The 19,815-nt window shown below is 38.5% G+C and overlaps 1 protein-coding gene across 1 annotated transcript in view; it reads left to right on the top strand.

The window, feature by feature from the left end:
• The window catches only part of LOC110196646 (guanylate cyclase soluble subunit beta-2-like), a 72,030-nt gene that overhangs the window by 22,430 nt on the left and 29,785 nt on the right, over positions 1-19,815 (top strand). The window contains exons 3-7 of the mRNA XM_078146589.1: positions 1,857-1,956; positions 4,436-4,632; positions 7,545-7,656; positions 11,499-11,602; positions 16,571-16,787. Of these exons, the coding sequence (XP_078002715.1) occupies positions 1,857-1,956; positions 4,436-4,632; positions 7,545-7,656; positions 11,499-11,602; positions 16,571-16,787 (730 nt within the window). The remainder of the gene's footprint in view (positions 1-1,856; positions 1,957-4,435; positions 4,633-7,544; positions 7,657-11,498; positions 11,603-16,570; positions 16,788-19,815) is intronic.

Below are 19,815 nucleotides of genomic sequence, written 5' to 3'. Positions count from 1 at the left end.
TGGCTATGTGACCCTGGACAAGTCACTTAACCCTGTTTGCCTCAGTTTCCTCATTTGTAAAATGAACTGGAGAAGGAAATGGCAGGCATTTCCAGTATCTTTGCCAAAAAAAAAAAAACCCAAGTGGGGTCACAAAGAGTCAGAAATGACCAAACAACAAAATTAATAAATTCCAGCAGTTCCCTATTGCCTCCAGAATCAAATATTAAAACCTGTGTTTGGTTTTTAAAGCCCTTAATAAGCTAGCCCTTCCTACTTTCCTAGCCTTCCTATGCTTTTACTCCCCTCCACATACTCTACAATGCAGTGACACTGGTCTCCTTGCTATTGTTCTCCATACAACACACTCTATTTCCTGATGCCTGTCCCCCAGACAATGTGCCTGGAATCCTCTCCTTCCTCATCTCCATCTTCTGGGTTCTTTGATTTCCTTCAGCTCCCGGCTAAAATCCTGCCTTCTGCAAAAATAATTTTCCCTATCAACCTTCATGCCAGTGCATGCCCTCTAAGGTCATCTCAAATTTATCTTGTATATCTTGTCTGCATACAGTTGCTTGCATGTTGTCTCCCCAGTTAGGCTGTGGGCTCCTTGAGGGTAGGAACTGTCTTTACCTTACTCTGTATCTCTAATACTTAGCATAGTGCCTGGCACATAGTAGGCGTTTAATAACTGTTGACAATTTGAGGGTGAGTAAAGAATCAAGGATGACAGTGAGATTGTGAGTCTGGGTGCCTAGGAGGATCATGGTTCCCTCTGCAGTAATAAGGAGGTTCAGAAGGGGGGAGTTATTAGTTAGGGTGGGGCAGAAAATGAGTTCTGCCCAACTGTTCTATCAACATTTCTATTTTGAATATGTTAAGTTTGAGATGCCTACAGGACATTCATTTTTAGGCTATTCAAGAGGCAGCTGGAGATGTCTGAGTATAACCCAGCAAAAATACTGAGACTGGGCATATAAATCTGGCAATCATCTTCACAGTGATTGGACCTTTCTTGCTATCCTTGTCCTCCTTACTGAATATACCTAGTGGCAGAATCTCTGGATTAAAGGATAGGGACATTTTATGGTGTGTTTAAAGGTCTTTTCCAGTTCCATGATTTTTTTTTTTTTGGTGAGGCAATCAGGGTTAAGTGACTTGCCCAGGGTCACACAGCTAGTAAGTGTCAAGTATCTGAGGTCAGATGTGACCTAAGGTCCTTCTGACTCCAAGGCCAGAGCTCTATCCACTGCGCCACCTAGCTGCTTCCCCAGTTCCATGATTTTCAACAAAGATTCGACAGCTTCCCTTGGAAACTTACATTCAAGGTGTTTTTCCTTTTGTCTAATAGCAATTTGTGCTATTGCTAGACATTTTTTATAACCCAAGTCCCTAAGCTTTCTCCAGGAGGAAGCCAGAATCCTTCGAACTATGTTTAAGTGTTAATTTATCTAGATTGTCCTCTTTCCAACAGACTCAACTTTTTCTCATTATTCTTGCTTACCAACATTGACGTAGCCCTGAGTTTTCCATGTGAGAAGGGAGTTGCCACTGAATGATTTCTCCTTTGGGACACTTCTTCCAGACCTATTCTTGTTCTCAGAGGCCAGAACAAGACTATCTGCCAAGTCGAGGGACTATTACAGCTTACCGTACGCCCAAACACTGAGAGATCAATTTAAGGGTTCCTGGTATCTTACCACTGACCTGAAATCACCCAGGCACAGGAGTGTTATCAGAGATGACAATGCTCCAAAGGAGTCGGGTTTTTAGGATTATTCTACCATGTGATATAATCAGGAAGTCTAAAAGGGTGATTTGGACAAATTAGACTGATGGAGGAAAATTTTTTTGTTTGTTTTTTGTTTTTCGCTTAGGCGATGAACGCACCCTCATTTAGAGTGGAGAAAAGAGCAAATGGGACAATGCTCCTTCACTACTACTCTGACAGAAGAGGTCTGTGCCACATTGTCCCAGGTAGGAGATTAAGTTGACTGTTTCTTGAGGACTGAATCCTTGCGGGGGAGGGTAGAGAAAAAATTTACATAACTTTATTATATATTTAAAAGGAATAGCAAGGTATATATGATAGATTTGCAGTTTCATATGCAATCATCTTTTTATTATACTATCACATGGAAATGCTTGTTTTATTCATAAATTAAAAATTAAGTAAATAAGTTAAAAAAAAAAAGAATCCTTGAGTGTCTCTGAAACTAGGAACTACCTCTCACCATAAACTCTTGGTAATCTAACTTCATCATCTCCCAAAGCCTCGTTAAACCATATTCCTTGAGAGATTGCCATCTGTCTTCATCCTTACACTTTTCTGCCTTTCCTCAGATGGTGCTCATTTCTGAAATGCCTCCTCCTGTTTCCATTTGGTGGTATCCTGGATTTTTATAAAGAACCATCCAGGTGCCACCTCTTACCTGCCCTCATCTCTCCCATAAATAAATGTGCCCTTAATTAAAGTTAATTAAAGACCTAGTGTCAAAAGGTGGCATTACTTTTAAAGCAGACATTTTGATCATTTTGTCCTTGGATTTTGTGCCTCTGGTTCTTATTTTGATAGGATAAACACTTTATCTTAAATTTTTTTAAATTCTGAAATAGGATATCAAGTGACAAAACTGTCCTAGGCTCCCCAACATATGATTAATGGTACTTTCTGCATCACAGTCTACCTTGGAGTACATTGCTTCAAGTGCAAGATTCAGCCCAGATGTGAATATTAGGTCTGATTCACAGCTTTAAGTCTGAAAGAAAGTAGTCTACAGGCGAGTAAGAATTTCGATAAAAAATATAACCTAGAGCATCATTATTATTTTGTTGGAAAAAATTCTAAGGAATGGCTAAAAAAAATAGTTACATGAATTGTTGGAGACTCTTTGTAAGACTGATTTAAACTCAAGGCATTGACAAAGAATTATCCAGTAATGGAAAGCCACAGAGTCTGATACTTGATCCAATAAACCTTTGGAAACATGGTGTCAGGTCAAGACCTGAAATTAGTGACAAAGCAGATTGGAGAGGGTTTGGGTCTGCTTTTGCTTCTGTTTTCCTGGTAATCTCCTGAGCATGAGTGTTCATCAGTCTTGAGCATTTGTCGTCTTACTCTGATGAGTCTCTTGAGGGAATAGAGTAATAGGAAATGATGGAGCATTCACTGCCTCCATGCCTGTTTGTATCTGTCACATCACAGTGCTCTGAACATAGCATGAAGTCAATACATGGCCGTCGACTGACCAGTTACTTCCTCTCATTGGTGAGGCCTGTCTGAATTCTGGCTCTGTACTATGAATTCTGGAGATCCTCTGGAGAGCTGTGACTTTATTATTTCGTAATTTATTTAGGGGTCAGAACTTTATCACCTCCAACTTAGACTACTGCAGTGGCTTATTAATGAGTCTCTCTATCCAAAAACACCTTTCATCTCAAATCCAGCCTCCATACAGTTGTAAAATTTATATTCCTGAAATGCAGATCTGACCATGTTATACCTTCTTCTCCCTCCCTTTCCAAAATCTTCAGTGGTTCTCAAATTGCTTCTAAGATACAGAAAAAAATTAAAAAATCATCAGCCTGGTATTTGAAGATCTCCCCAATCCGATTCCCGCCTATCTTTCCAGTGTCTGTTGATATAATTTCCTTTAGGCACTGAGGTCATACAGTGGATAGAGTGCCAGGCCTAGAATTAAGAAGACTAATTCAAATCCAGCCTCAGACGTTTACTAGCTGTGTGGCCCTGGGCAAGTCATTTAACCTCTGTCTGCTTCAGCTTTCTCAACTGTAATATGAAGATAATAATAGCACCTACTTCCCAGGGTTGTTATTAGAATCAAATGAGATAATATTTATAAAGCACTCTAAAAACCTTAAAGTACTATATAAATTCTATATTAATATTATTATTATTGCTGTGATCTTAAGTATAGGTTAGACACCACCTTCCACAAGCAATGTTAATTGATTCTGCCCTCACCCCTAGCTGTTAACACCCTCTTTCTCTGGAAATTACTTTGTATGTTTTTTGCTGTCTGACATAGTGGATAGAGAGTCATACTTAGAGCTAGGAAGACCTGCATTGAGTCTTGACTCTGTCATTTACTGGCCATGTGACCCTGAGTACCCTTGGCTTCTCAGTATTCTAGGCAATCATCTAAGACTAAGTTGCAGAGTAGATGCAAGCCTACGTTGGTAGACGGAGTTTGCACATCTGGGAGTTCCCTACTTCAATGAAATCGTAGCTCCACTCGCTGCTCCTTTCCCTTTTATTTACTTGTGTGCACGTAAAATTCCCTTGTAGTAAGTTCCATATAAAGGAAAGACTGCTTCCTTCTTGTCTCTATATCCCAATCCCTCATACAGTGCCTTGGATATAGTAGGTGCTTAATCAATGTTGAATTGAATTGCCATCAGCTATAACTCATGAGTGTATTTTCTCCTGGCCTAGGCATCATGGAAGCAGTTGCCAAAGACTTCTTCAACATGGATATGACAATGGAGATTCTCAATAAGAGTGAGGAAGAGGAGAGGACTGGAAAGAAAGAGCATGTTGTATTTCTTATTGTGCAGAAACATGGTAGGCAGGTGAAAAAGGCAAGGTCAAAGATGTCCCAAAGAAGCAAAAATTCCAAGCAAGATCAAGAGGTATTGAGTGGGCTCTTTAGGCAATGGTGCCTTCTCGTCTATGAAGAGAGTCTTCTCAGAGCTAGGTGTCTATTAGGTCTCCCTGTAACAGAATGAATGGATTCAGTATGGTGCCTAGTAGTATTGGTTAGGGTGGACAGGAAACATTTCTCTAGCTGGCTGGAATGGATTTTTGTCCTATTAACTTCTCAATCCAGTAAGTGACATGGTAACCTACTCTGGACCTCAAATTTGTGTCTGTTGGCTTGCCACATACAAGTCGGTGCATGCCATGTTGGCATAAGCCTACCTCTCAGGTCTCTATTCTCTATTCTTCCTGTCAGTTTTAGAGACTTCAGGATCAAGCCAGAGGTCTAGAACCATTTCCAAAAGGATATGACTGACCACTTGAACTTTGTACTTCCTGGCCACAAAAAAATTCTGATAATTATAACATTCCATATTTATATAGTGAGAGGCAATACAATATAGTGGATTGGGGGCAGGAAGGGAAGGGAGGAAGCATTTATTAGGTGTCTACTATGTGCTAAGTACTGTGCTAAGTATTTTCCCAAATATTATATAATTTGATGGACAGCCAGGAGGGCCTAAAATAAAATTTTTCCCCTGAAAGTTACTGGTTGTGTGACCCTGGGTAAGTCACTTAATTTCTCAGTGCCCCAGTTAAGACAATAAGTTGTAGAGCTGGTTGTGACCTGCCTTGGTAGTAGGAGTTTCCTCACCTGGGAATCACAAGTTCACTTCTCAACCTTTTTTATGTAGAGCTTTAAGGTTTACAAAACACTTTCCTAAAACCACTTCTGTGATGTAGGCAGTACAAGTAAGCTCTCAGGAGTCTAGATTTAGAATGGACCTTAATGGTCATCCAATTCAACTCCTTGATTTTGCAAACCAGGAAAACAAGACCCAGAGAAGTTAAATGTCTTGTTTTAGGTCACAAAATAATAGTGAAATCATAGTATTAATAATATAATAATAACAATGTTAATATCAATATAGTAATATACAATCATCATCATCATCTTGGTAATGAATGGCAGAGGCAGGATTTAATCCCTAGCCTTGTGACTCCATATGTAGTAGTCTTTCATCTGTAATACACTGTTCCTAATAAATATTATTATCCCCATTTTACAGATAAAGGAATAATCTCAAAGAGGTGGTAGGATTTGCCTATTGTGATAGAGCCAATATCAGAGTCAGAATCTGAACCCAACTCTCTCCATTCCAAAAATAGCTATCATCATCATGATAGATAGATGATGATGATGATGATGATAACCTGAAGAATGGTTACAAAGTTCCACATCTCCCATATATCATATTACCCCTCTTGCTGCATGGTATAAGACGTTATCAATTTATAAGCCACTGTCTATGAGCGTGACATCTGAATGTGGGTGTCTCTGTTGTATAAGCTCCAAGATAAATATAATTTCCTCTTCACAGGATTTCTATCTTGAGGAATGTAAATCCCATTTCAGTTAATCTGTATGGGGGATTTGCAAACACAGATATCGTGGCTGGTCACATGTGCTTTTTACCCCATTGGTAATAATCTTCCCCTTTGAACCTTAAATAGAACTTTGAGAGTTAGGCATTCAATAATCAATTATTAACTAATTAATTAGGCACAGTATTACCTGCTGAGATTCAAAAGGCAATAGTAAAACAGCCCCTGCCCTCCAGGAGCTTACAGTCTGTGGAGGGAGACAACATGTAAATATATAGGTAGCATGACATAATGGATTATATGTAAACCTAGAGAAAAGAAGACCTGGTTTCAGATCCTGATTCTGATTTTTGTTAGTTGTGCGACAGTAGGCACGTTGCTTAGTTTCTTGACTCTCGGTTTCTTCATCTATAAAGTGGGGATTAACGTGTGCAATGCTTACCACACAGCATTTGTTACAAGGCTCAATTTTGATCATGTGAACAAAGTGCTTTATTGGTTTCTGTAACCTATTAATGTATGTCTCTTGGAATGCTATGTAATGCAGTGATGTATATTTTGGGGCTATTTCCCTACTAGACTTTGAAATCTATGAGAGACCATAGTTTATCTAAACTTCAATTCTTACATATCACAACAGTGTTCCCCAAACAGCACTTAACTGATGTTGGGTGAAAGAATAATTGGATGAATGGAGTACCATCTCAACCTAAGTATGCTTCTGGTGAAAGTCTTTACACGAAAACTTCATCCTGGATTTCACTTTTTCATGAGTGTTACAGTTTTAAAAATCTGCTGGAGGAAGAATCAGAAGATATAGGTTCACTTTTCAGCTTTACCGCTCACTACCTGTGTGATCTTGTGCAGGTTACTCTCCTCTCCCCATTAGAATCTGACTGTCTCAAAAGTAGGGGCCATTCTGGTTTCTTATAGCTTATCCCTAGTGCTTAGCAAGATGCCTGGCACTCTCTCTGTCTCTCTGTGTCTTTACTTCTCTGTCTCTATCCCTCTATCTCTGTCTTTCTCTGTTACTATCTCTGTCTTTCTGTGTCTCTTGCTCTCTTACTCTCTCAGCCTCCTCACTTATAAAATCAGGTGGTTGGACCAGATGAGCTCTAAGTTTCTTACAGATTTAAATTCCATGAACTATGATGGCTATTCAACCAAGGGCATCACATTAGAGATGCAGGTGGGGTTAGACTTGACTACTTTTGCCTCGTGATCAGAGGTTCCATGTAAGGATTCTGGTGCCCCTGCTCTACAAATTCCTTGCACTATCTCTAAATAGGACTGGTATCTCACGTTCCCTCTACTAATCAAATAGCTTGAGGTTGAATGAGATTCTATCTCTAAGTCTTCTAAACTTACTCTACAAAGAAGCAGTGAGAATATGGAGTATCACTGCATCTGAAATGACCTTATCAAATATATGTGCTTCTTCTCCGTTTCCTGCCTACAGGAGGTTGAACAGGCTTTTCAGAGAATGAAGGAGAAATATTTGACTCTCTCTGTGTGCCCAGTGAAGAAATCCCACTGGGATATTGTGAGAAGTATTGTCATATTTGGAAAAGGTGAGTGGTCTGTTTACTAATCCCCACCACATGTATCTAAGCAAGGGCTGGGGCTCAGCTGGGCCTTGAAATGGCTCTTATCCCAGGGGGTGACAGCCCTGAGGAGGAAATTAAGCTGCAAAGCTCTCCCTCATTATGATATCATTGATTGACTTAGAGAGATACATATATGTGTGTGTATATGTGTGTACATACATATATATTCTCTTCCTTTTATTTATATATATGTATATGTATATGTATGTATATATATATATATATACACACACATATATACATCTATATACCCACAGATATAAAATCAACTTACATTGATTTTATATATATATATATATATATATATACATATACATACTTATAAGTTATGTTGGTTCCTATATCTATCTACCTATATCTATCTATCTATCTATCTATCTATCTATCTATCTATCTATCTATCTATCTATCTATCTATCTATCTCAAGACCCCCATTTGGAGGTTTCTTGACAAAGATACTGGAGTAATTTGCCATTTCCTTCTCCAGAACATTCTACAGATGAGGAAACTGAGGGAAACAGGGTGAAGGGACTTGCCCAGGGTCACACAGTTAGCAAGTATTGGAGGCCAGATTTGAACTCAGGAAGATGAGTCTCGCTTATCTTCTTGAGCTTAAATCTGGCCTCAGATATGTAATCTGGTGTCAGAGATTATATACATACATACATATATATATATATATATATATATATATACACACACACATACACACACATATTTTTGTGTATATATGTATATGTGTGTATGTGTATATATATATATATATATATATATATACATACATACATGCATGCATATCACAATGGATAGAGTGCTGGGCCTGGAGTATGTATAATATGTATATAGATATTATATATGCATATATATGAAATATATACATACATATATAGCATATGCACATATATACCTATAAATATATACATATAGACAGGTGTGGTGTGTGTGTGTATGTGTGTGTGTATGTAAAATCAATCCATATGTCTGATGAGGCTTTGGAGAGAGTCATGTTCAGTGTTAAGACATGGTTTTTCAGGGTTCTGAGGAAAAGGTCCAAGTATTGAGTCCTCATGGAGCCTGATATCTGTCTAGGAAAATGCTTTTTAAATGCCTTGCCCAGTACTATATCCCTTGCCTTTATAGCCCCAGGGCCATCTTCACCGCTGATGGAATACTGGGAAGCAGCTCTAGAAGGACAGTTGCAAAATGTGTGGAAATTAAGTCTCATCATAGTGAGGCAGGGTAGTGTGGAGAAAAGGGTGCAGAAATGGACTAAGGAGACCTGGATTTTAGTCCTATCTCTAACCAGGGGGACACTGTGTATGGTAGGTAGAGAGCTGAACTTGGAGTCAGGAAGAGCTGGGTTCAAATCTTGCCTCAGATCATTACTAGATGTGACCTTGGTTAATTAACCTCTCAAGGCCTCATTTTCCTCATCTGTAAAGTAAAGGGATTGAACTAGATGACCTTTAAGGTCCCTTCCAGTTCTGAATCTATGAACTAACTGGCTATGTGACCTTGAACAATTTATCCAACCTGCCTGGACCTCCGTTTTCCTTTCTGCCAAGGGGTCACCCATGTCTAGATTAACTCAAGGCCAGCCCCCCAATTCTATGATCCTCTGATCCTCCTGGTCAGGCAGTAGGAATCAATCAGCAAGCATTTTTAAAAAGTACCTACTATGTGCCAGGCACGAGGTAGGTATACAAAGACAGGAATAAAACATGCAAGTTTAACTTCCCTAAGAGGAGAGAGCACTTCATACCGCTCCATGGGGCATGTTGATGGCCATGATTATATACGTTTGAGAGCAGGTCTGTACAGTCCAAATGGCTGTATTTTGAGGCTTTCAATCCGTGGCAGGCTATTCAAATGTGCAACTGACAATCCTTTGTCTAGAAGATTTTCATATCAAAAAGCCTCTGTTTTGGATTGCTACCCCCTGCCAAAGTAGGCTGTTGGTTAAAATTTCATGTGCTACCCAATGCTGTCAGTCTAGGAAAAAAAAGAAAGAAAGAAAGAAAACCCATGGCAAATGTCACCGAAGCTGGACTAGGCACCACAGAGACAGCTTTGAATAGCAGGAGCAGGGCCGTGTGCGATCATTATCTATTCTGTCAGCATTTTCAATGCTAATTCTGTTTTCATTAAGATATTCAATTAGCCAAAAAAAAAACCCAAACCTCTTCTCTGGGCAGAAACTTGGCATGGGGCAGGAGGGCTTCTCAATCCAGTAGCAAGTATTTTTTTGTTTGTTTTAATTTGGAAAAAGATTCTCCCTGGCCATCTGGAGACTCTGAAAGAGCTTACACTAAGAAGTGAATTTAAGGGAGCTTAAGCATAGACATAAGAGCAGAATTTTGTATCCAATTATGGGCCTCCCATTTAAGGAACTGTATACTCACATTCCTTGTTCAGAGAGGACAAGGAAAGAACTGGAAGCTATGTCCTATATGGATTGGTCAAAAGGCACTGTGGGTATTTAGCCTGAAGAGAAGACTTAGGGAGAGTGGACATAATCAGTGTTTCCGAGTGGCAGAAAGGCTACTATATGGAAGAACAATTAGACTCATTTTGTCATGGGAGGGGGCAAAAATGGAAACAATGTGTGGAAGAAGAAGAAGAAGAAGAGGAGGAGGAGGAGGAGGAAGAGGAGGAAGAAGAAGAAGAGAAGATGTAGGAGGAGAAGGAGAAGAAGAAGAAGAAAGAAGAGGAAGAAGAAAAGAGGAGGAGGAAGAGGAAGAAGAGGAGGAAGAAGAAGAAAAGAGGAGGAGGAAAAGGAGGAGGAAGATGAAAAGAGGAGGAGGAAAAGGAGGAGAAGAAGAAGGAAGAGGAAGAAGAGGAATAAGGAAGAAGAGAAAGAATAAAGGAGAAGGAGAAGAAGGAGGAGAAGGAGAAGGATAAAAAGGAGGAGAAAAAGAAGAAGAAAGGAGGAAGAGGAAGAAAAGAAGAACAACAACATTTATTAGGGGCAGCTAGGTTATGCAGTGGATAGAGCACTGGGCTTGGAGCGAGGAAGACATAAGGTCAAATCTAGTCTTAGAAACTCAGTAGCTATATGACCTTGGGCAAGTCAACCTGTCTGCCTCAGTTTCTTCAACTGTAAAATGAGGATAATAATAGAAGATACATCCTAGGGATGTTGTGAGGATCAAATGAGATAATGTCTGTAAAGCACTTAGCGCGGTGCCTGGCATGTAGTAAGCAGTATATAAATGCTAGCTATTATATTACTGAGTATTTATTATGTACCAGGCACTGGGCTAAACATCTTACAGTTATTATCTCAATTGATCCTCATAGCAGCTCTGGGAAGTAGGTGCTATTATTACTCTCATTTTACAGATGAGGAAACTGAGGCAGGTAGAGGTTAAGTGACTTGCCCAGGATCACACAGCTAGTCATGGTCTGAGGTCAGATTTTAACTCAGATCTTCCAGGCAGCACACCACCCAGCTGCCTGTGCTGAAAGACAGACTTCAGCTCAACCTAAGGAAAAAAATCCCTAAGGATTAGAAGCTGTCCAAAGTGTACTGGGCTGCCTTAGGAGGCCATAGGTTCTCCGCCATGGGAAATTTTCAATCAGAGGCTGGATGACTTATTACACTTATTACAGATGTGAAAGAAAGCAATGAAGATTTGGTTAGGGGTTGTGGACTAGGTGACCTCCGAGATCCTTTCCAAAATGAGATTCTATAGTGCTCCCGAACCCTCCCTTCAAATGACATTTCAATCTTTACTGTTAAAAAAAAAAAGAGGTGGCAGAGGTTTAATAGGGAAACTTGGGACTTGTTTTCCTTCTCCTACAGGGAACCTACAAAATATTTTTGAGCCAGTGTATCCAGAAAGGCTTTGGATTGAAGAGAAAACTTTCTGCAATGCTTTTCCCTTCCACATTGTCTTTGATGCTACAGTAAGAGAAACCCTCTTTTTTTAACCTTCTTTTGGATTGTTACTGGTGATGTGAGAGCAAAAGGGCTCACTTTATGAAAAGTGGCACTTTAAATAATTTAAAAATAATATTGTTAATAATTATGATCAAATTTGAATAATTTAATAATAATAATTAAGTGGTGCTTTTCATAAAGCGAAACCACATAGCACTAACTCTTAGTGAGGGGTTTTTGCTTAGCTAAAACTTGTATGACTTGTGTGTTCAGCCTTACCTAAATTAGGTAATACTGCAGTGCCTCAGTTTTTCCATATACAGAAAGTAGAGGAAGAGGGGGAGGGGAGGGAAAGAGGGAGAGGGAGAGGAGAAGGGGGAAGGGAAGGGGGAGAAGGGGCAGTCGCTTGCAAGCTAACCTTAGGAGTCAGAAAGATACAGGTTCAAGTTCCATCTCTGAGACACTTGGCTTATGTGGTCCTGGGAAAACTATTTAATCTTTCAGTATCTCAGACAATGCTCCAGAGGGCCAGCAGGGTTTACAAAACTCTCAAGTGAGTCCAGGAACCAGATTAAAATTTAATCAGGAAATATTTAACAAATAAAAATACAATACAACGTAGATAATGTTAATTTGTGGTTTTTAAGTCAAGATTTGTTTCTATTTGAGTTTGACATCATTCCAAGGTAAATTACAGCATGGATGCGGATCTGCCTTGACAGAGGAAGTTTCTTCACTAGGACATCCCAGTACCCACAAAATCACAGGTCCCATTCAAAACAAAATTTCTTTTTTTATTTTTTTAAACAATTTTCAAATTTTAAAAAAAATTCTGTCTAATGCAATGTGAAATTCCTCTTCTTGTGAGATACTCCCTATCTACCAGAGCTTCTCCTTGCACTTGGCAGCAGCCTTTTCCAAGGGTAGAACTTGGTGATCCTTGTGCTCTGGGGCTAGTGAACAGGAATCACAGAGGATTCTCTGATATTCCTCACAGAAGACCTCCCTTTCCCCATGTTGATCACAAGTGGTCTGTAGTAAATGAGGGCTGAGCATTTTGGCAGTGACAGACAGATTCTGCAAGTTCCTTGTGGTCACCAGGTCACCGTTGTATTTGTTGACTTCTCTGCGTTTTGGGCAGGTTAATGTTTCATGGGCTCCCTCCCTGTACTGGATAGGACACCCTGTGTAAAAGCTATGGCCACAATTGACAGTCACTGGGTCAGTGAAGTAGCCCAGGTAGATGGAACAAGTGATATCTGCCTTGAGTTTTTTAGTTAAATCTTTGGCATCCATGTCCCTAGGCTTTTGATCTCTTCTTTCTCAGATACTCCTCTCAGGATACAGATAGCGTTCTTCATGTGTCCTTTACAGTTAATTTGGGCATTTATAATAGTCAAAACAACTTATTCACTCAAAATCATTTTTTTTGGTGAGGTAATTGGGGTTAAGTGACTTGCCCAGAGTCACACAGCTAATGAGTGTTATGTGTCTGAATTTGAACTCAGGTCCTCCTGACTTCAGGGCCAGTGCTCTATCCACTATACCACCTAACTGCCCTTACTCAAAGTCATTCTTAAAACAATATTGCTATTACTTTATACAATGTTCTTTTGGTTCTGCTCATTTCACTCTTCATTATTTCATGCAAGTCTTTCCATGTTTTTCTAAGATCACTGAGCTCATCATTTCTTACAGCACAGTAATATTCCATAATAATCATATACCCCAACTTGTTCAGCTATTCCCCAATTGATGGATAAATCTGCAATTTCCAGTTCTTTGCCATTACAAAGAGAGCTGCTATAAACATTTTGAGAACACAGGTTCTTCTCCTTCTTACCTAATCATTTTTGGCAATAGACCTAGTAGTGGTATTGCCGGGTCAAAGGGTATAGGTAGTTTAATAACTGGGTATAATTCCAGATTGCTCTCCAAAATGGTTGGATCAGTTCACAATTCCACCAACAATGAATTAGTGTCCCAATTTTTCCACATCTCCTCCAACATTTGTCACTTTCCCCTCCTATCATTTTAGCCAATCTGGTAAGTGTAAAATTACATCTCAAGGTTGTTGTAACTTGCATTTCTCTAATCAATAATGATTTAGAGCACTTTTTCATATGACTGTAAATTGTTTTGATTTCTTCATTGGAAAACTACCTGTTCATATCCTTTAACCATTTATCATTTGGGGCATGACTCGTATTCCTACAGATTTAACAAAGTTCTTTATATATTTTTGATATAAGACCATTATCTGATAAATTGTCTATACATATTTCCCCAATTTTCTGCTTTTCTTCTGCTCTTGCCTACGTTTGTCTCATTTTTACAAAAACTTTTTAATTTAATGTAATAAAATTATCCATTTTATACCTAACTTTGTTTTCTGTTTCTTGTTTATTTATAAATTGTTTGCCTATCCATAAGTCTAATAAGTAACATGTTCCGTGTTCCTCTAATTTTCTTATATCTCTCTTTATATCTTGGTCAAGTACCCATTTTGACCTTATCTTGGTATATGGTGTACAATTTTGGTCTAGGCCCAGTTTCTGCTGTATTGCTTTTCAGTTTTCCCAACAATTTTTACCAAATAATGAATTCTTATCCCAAAATCTTAAGTCTTTACACTTGTCAAATACAAAGTTGTTATGTTTATTTGCTGCTATACATTATATGTCTACTCTCTTTTGTTGATCTACGTTTCTATATCTTGGCTAGTATCAGATAATTGCTGCTTTATAATATAGTTTAAGATCTGGTACTGCTAAACTTCATTCCATTCACATTTTTTTTCATTATTTCCTTTGATATACTTGACTTTTTGTTCTTCCAAATGAATTTCATTATTTTTTTCCTAATTCAGTAAAATAGTTTTTGGTAATTTAATTAGGTAAAATTGTCATTTTATTATATTGGCCCTGCCTACCCATAAACAATATTTCTCCAATTATTTAAATCTGATTTTATTTGTATAAAAGCTTTTTTCTATAATTTTCTTTATATAGTTCTTGGGTTTGTTTTGGTAGGTGTACTCCCAGGTATTTTATACTGTCTAGAGTTATTTTAAATGGGGTATCTTTTACTATCTCTTCTTAAAGAACTTTGTTTGTGATATATAGGAATGCTGGTGATTTATGTGGATTTACTTTATATCCTCCTACTTTGCTAAAATTATTAATTGTTTCAACCAACTTTTTAGTTGAGTCTTTGGAATTTTCTGAGTATGTCATCATGTCATCTGCAAAAAGAGATAGTTTTATTACCACGTTCCCTATTCTTATTCCTCCTATTTATTTTTCTTCTCTTCTTGCTATGATTTCCAGCACAATATTGAATAATGTTAGTGAAAATGAGCATCCTTGTTTCACACTTGATCTTACTAGGGAGGCTTTTAGTTTATCCTCATTACAAATAATACAATACAAATTCACTTTTTAAGTGAAAAAAAAAACCAAATGCCAATCCCCCCATAATTGTAGTGAAGCACCAGAATTTTGTGAGGATTCTGAAGGTTCGCCTTTGTTAGATTCCTTGGATAAAATACATGAACATGGAATGACATTTGTTCATGAAGAGATTCATTCACCTACCTCTCAGGGTTGTCGTAAAGATAAAAGGAGATAATATCTGTAAAGTGTTTTGCCAACTTTCATACTAGCTATTATTAAATACTCAGAGATCACTTACAAAGTTACATATATCAATTTTATTCCTACTGAAGCTTCAATCTAACCAAGTCCCTACCCCATTCAAAAACCTTCAATGACTCACTATTATTGCCTTAGGATAAAATGCAAGCTCCTCACTCTCACAATCAAGGCCCCCAACAACCTGGCTCTTACATACAGTTGCAATCTTACTTCACCTTCCTGCCCTTCACATGTTCTAATTGTTAGCCACATGACTTCTAGCTATTTCCTACATTTAACATTATATCTACTGCCTCCGTGTACTTTCATAAGCCACCACTCCATGCCTACAAAGCTCTTCTTCCTCGTCTCTACCTGTCAGAATCTTCATCTTCCTTCAGAGCTAAACTCTATCTCCTCCATAAAGTTTTTCCTTTTCTACCAAGTTGTTGCAGTTCTACCCCTCCATAAATTATCTTTTATGCCTGGGCATATGATATCTCCTCAGTAAAATGAATGAAAGAAAAAAAATATTTATTCAGCACTTACTATATGGCAAAGACTGGGCTGTGCTGAAAATACAAAATACAAAATTATGTATATAAGTACCAACTAAAATACAAATATGAAAGCAAAGACAGTCCCAGCCCTCAAAGAACTTCCATTCTAATTGGGAAAACATGTAAGCACCCTGCATATAAATGTCTTTGATGAATCCTGAGCTGGACTTTCACCTTCCCATGGAGATATTATTGTCCAGTCTTGCTCTGTTATACCCAGTGCGTGAACTATGGAATCTATGCAAAAGTGACAGAATTTCTCTGTCTGAAAGAACAGGGAGGCAAGTATGGTACAAGAGAAAGAATACCTGCTCTTGACTCAGAGTGGCTGTATTCAGATCCTTTATTCACTTTGTGACCTTAGGCAATATATTTAATCTTCCTAGGACTCAGTTTCCTTAGCTGAAGGCGGGGGCTAGCTTAAGTGGCCTCCTTGGTCCCTTTCAGCTTTATATCTATGATCTTATTCTGTACCTCTGGAGGGGACACTGCGTGTGCCCAGCACAATTAGATGGGGAGAATTGGGCTTAAGTAATTATTTTTACCCCAACTATGTTTTACTGATCTTTTTTCCCTTTCCTGTTTCTTTTCTTTCTTTCAAAGTTTTTATTATTTGCAGATTTTTTAAAAAAGATCCTTATTGCTTTCACAAGGATTCTTTTTTTTTATTTGATGCTTTTTATCCTTGGGGAAGTAAGTGAGTTATAAAGCTTAATTAGAATATTATTTCTAAGAAAGAACTCTTACTGCAAATTAACTTCCTGACTCATTAACCTTTCTGTTTGTCCTTTGTGAGTAGCTAAGGGTCAAGCAAGCTGGAGTAAACATTCAAAAATATGTCCCAGGACTCCAAACCCAGGATATTCGGGTTGATGACTATTTCACCATCATCCATCCCCAAGTCACCTTCAACATTCTCAGCATCTGCAAGTTTATCAATAGTCAATTTGTCTTGAAAACTCGAAGAGAAATGATGCCAGAAGCATGGAAAAAACAGCCTGCGCTCAAACTCAGAGGTATTGAGTTACCACCATTCCCTTCTGCGTGTCTGTTTGAGGCATATTCATCAGAGTCTGAGGAGGTTCATCAGAGAGGAAGAGACAGAATTTTATCATTATATGTTGGATGAAAGTGGGGTGTGGACTCACACTGAAAGTTTTTTTTTTCTGGATCACTCAATTAAACCTAGCTGTTAAGCACTAACTTCTCTCCTTGCTTAGACCATCCTTATTCTGTGTGTAAAGTAAATGGATTCTAAAATTCTGTACTCTAATAGGTCTACACAGAGATTATTATTTTGATTGTTATTGGTCTTCAGAATGAACACTCCACAATTGGTACAAACCAGATGCTTCTGTTCTTCTACAGTTCATAGGTCATGAACTCCGAATTTGTTTTTCTGGTGGTGATAGAGGTTTGGACTGCTTCAGTCACACTGTCTTTTCTGTTTTCCCCTGTGGTACATATTGGTGAGTGTGGAATTAACAATTCAGTCTCTGACTATGGAGCAGGATGTAGACCAATTAGTTCCACTTTTTTGCATGGCCATAGACTGACCTGCTCACGGTCAAATGTACTGCAAATGCAGACCACTGGTCACATGTGAGACGAGGTGAAACATGGTGAATGAATAAACATAAGTCTATCAATCCACAGTTATTGATTGTAACATGTATGGGAACATTTGAAAGCAGCACAGGGCTTTGAGATAGAAGACTTGTTTCTTCTAGCTATGTTACCATTATTTCTGTGCCTTAGTTTCCATACCTATAAAATGGGATTAATAATACTTATACTATCAACCACTCAAGGCAGTTGTGATAAATATATTTAGCACATTGGGAAGTATTGCATAAATATAAGCTATTATTATAATTTATTATTGGGTGCTTTCTCTCTCATCCTCATCTACTTCAACCTACCCTCACAATGTCCCACTCAGTATCTGCCTGCTTCTTCCACTATGTCCTCTGGAACTCTTATTCTATATTTTATTAGTCAACATCCTTTAATTTGGGACCTATTCCTCTCATGATCCCCATATCTTCTGACTCTCACTGAGGCTCCTCAGTGTTGACATTGAATCCTTGGACATCCCTTCTAGCACCGTTAGTCAATCAACCACTCAGTCAGTCAGTCAGTTTAGTCTTCATTAAACATTTACTATGTGTCAGACATCATGCTAAATGCTTCAGGTGCAAAGACAGGCAAAAACACAGTCTCTGCCCTTAAGGAGCTTATTTTTATGCTGGAGAAAATATACAAGTAACTATGAATATACAAGATATGTACTATATAAAAACAAGAATCACAAATTTCAAAGGGAAGGCACTAGCAATAGGATGGACTGGAAAAAGTCCTTTTGCAGAAGGTAGAATTTGAGCTAAGTTGGGAGGCCAGGAAAGACAGGGGTAGAGGAGAGGGGAAGAGCATTGGAGATAGCCAATGCAAAGCTATGTGGTTGAGAGAGATAGAGTGTTATGTGTGAGGAATAAGAAGGCAGTTGTTGCTGGATTATACAGTTTTTGGAAGTGAGTAAAGTATAAGAAGATAGGAAAGGCAGGAAAGAGTCAATCTGTGAAAGGCTATAAGAGCCAAACAAGTATTTTATATTTGATTCTGGATGTAATAAGGAGCTACTAGAGTTTATTGAGTGGGTGGGGGGAGGTGATGTGACATGGTCAGACCTATGTTTTTGAAAAAATCATTTCTGTGTCTGAGTGGAGAGTGGATTGCAGTGGGGAGAGACTTGAGACAGAGGGAGACCAACTGGAAGGCTATTATAAAAGTCCAGGTGTGAGGTGAGAAGGGCCTGTACCAGGGTGGTAATTTTGTGACTGGAGAGAAAGGGCCATATACAACCGAATTTGTGAGAGTAGAATGACATGGCTTGACAACACATTAGATATGTAGGATGAGTGAGAATGGGCAGCCAAGGATGATATTAAGGTTGTGAACTGGGAGAATGGTGGTGCCTTTAACAATAACAGAAAAGTCTAAAAGAGAGGAGAGTCTTAGGAAAAAGATGATAGCTCTGTTTTGGACCTATTTAACTTGCTATATCTATGGGGCATTCAGTTTAAGATGTCTAAGAGGCAGTTAGAGATGTGTGACTATAGCTCAGGAGAGAAACTAGGGCTGGATATATCGATATAGAAATCAATAGAAGCAAAAGAGGCAGACAGTGGGAGTAGTCCAAGGCACAATTAGCAACATAGCAAGGGAATTAAGTTTAGACAGTAGTGTAGAATTGAACTGATTTGCCCCGTGGGAGGTGAATTCCCCAAGGTCAGGAATAGAGGAGAGTGTAGCCCACACAGGAGTTATCATCTGGGAAAGAAATTAGGAGTCGAGGGTAAAGGCATTGGAGCCCATAATAAGGATAAAGAACTAGGGTAGGGGTTTTAAGACTTAAGGAAAGATAAACATGTTAAAAAACTATGACCACATAAAGGACTGTGCCCATGGCTTCCAAATAATCTTCTGAGAGGATCGAAGAGAATGAGGGACCAGGCTCTATATTTTCTGGACGTTTTTCAGGAGGTCTGTAACTTCAGTCTTAAAGAATTTGGGTACATGGAGTAGAGTATGCCAGGTGGAAAGAACAACATAAATGGAATCACAGTCATGCTAAAAGACACCTTATAGATAATTTAGTCCCAACCCTTCATTTTACAAATAACAAAACTAAAGACTAGAGAGGGAAAGTGACTTGCCCAAGAATTGGCAAATAATAAGTAAAACCAGGATTCAAACTCAAATTTTCTGGTGTCAAATTTAGTGCTGTTTCCACATGATACTGCCTCTTTGTAACAGGTGAGAATGATCATAATGTTTCATAATATGGTGGAGCATTGACTAGAGGAATAGTGGAAATAAAATGGAAAAGGCAATGTGAGTGAGGATAAATTATAGAGGCCCTTGAAAACCAGGAAAAGGAATTTTAGATTTAATAAAGGCAGACAATAGGGAGTATAGTAAGCTCCCAATTAGATTGTAAGTTCTTTTGCCTCTTTTTGTATCTCTAGCTTTAGTCTAGTGCTA

Source organism: Phascolarctos cinereus, unplaced genomic scaffold, assembly GCF_003287225.1.
Source record: "Phascolarctos cinereus isolate Bilbo 61053 unplaced genomic scaffold, phaCin_HiC Scaffold_726;HRSCAF=1367, whole genome shotgun sequence".
Taxonomy (NCBI): Eukaryota; Metazoa; Chordata; class Mammalia; order Diprotodontia; family Phascolarctidae; genus Phascolarctos; species Phascolarctos cinereus.
Note: the sequence above shows the minus strand (reverse complement) of the source record. Positions and strands in the feature narration are given on the sequence as shown.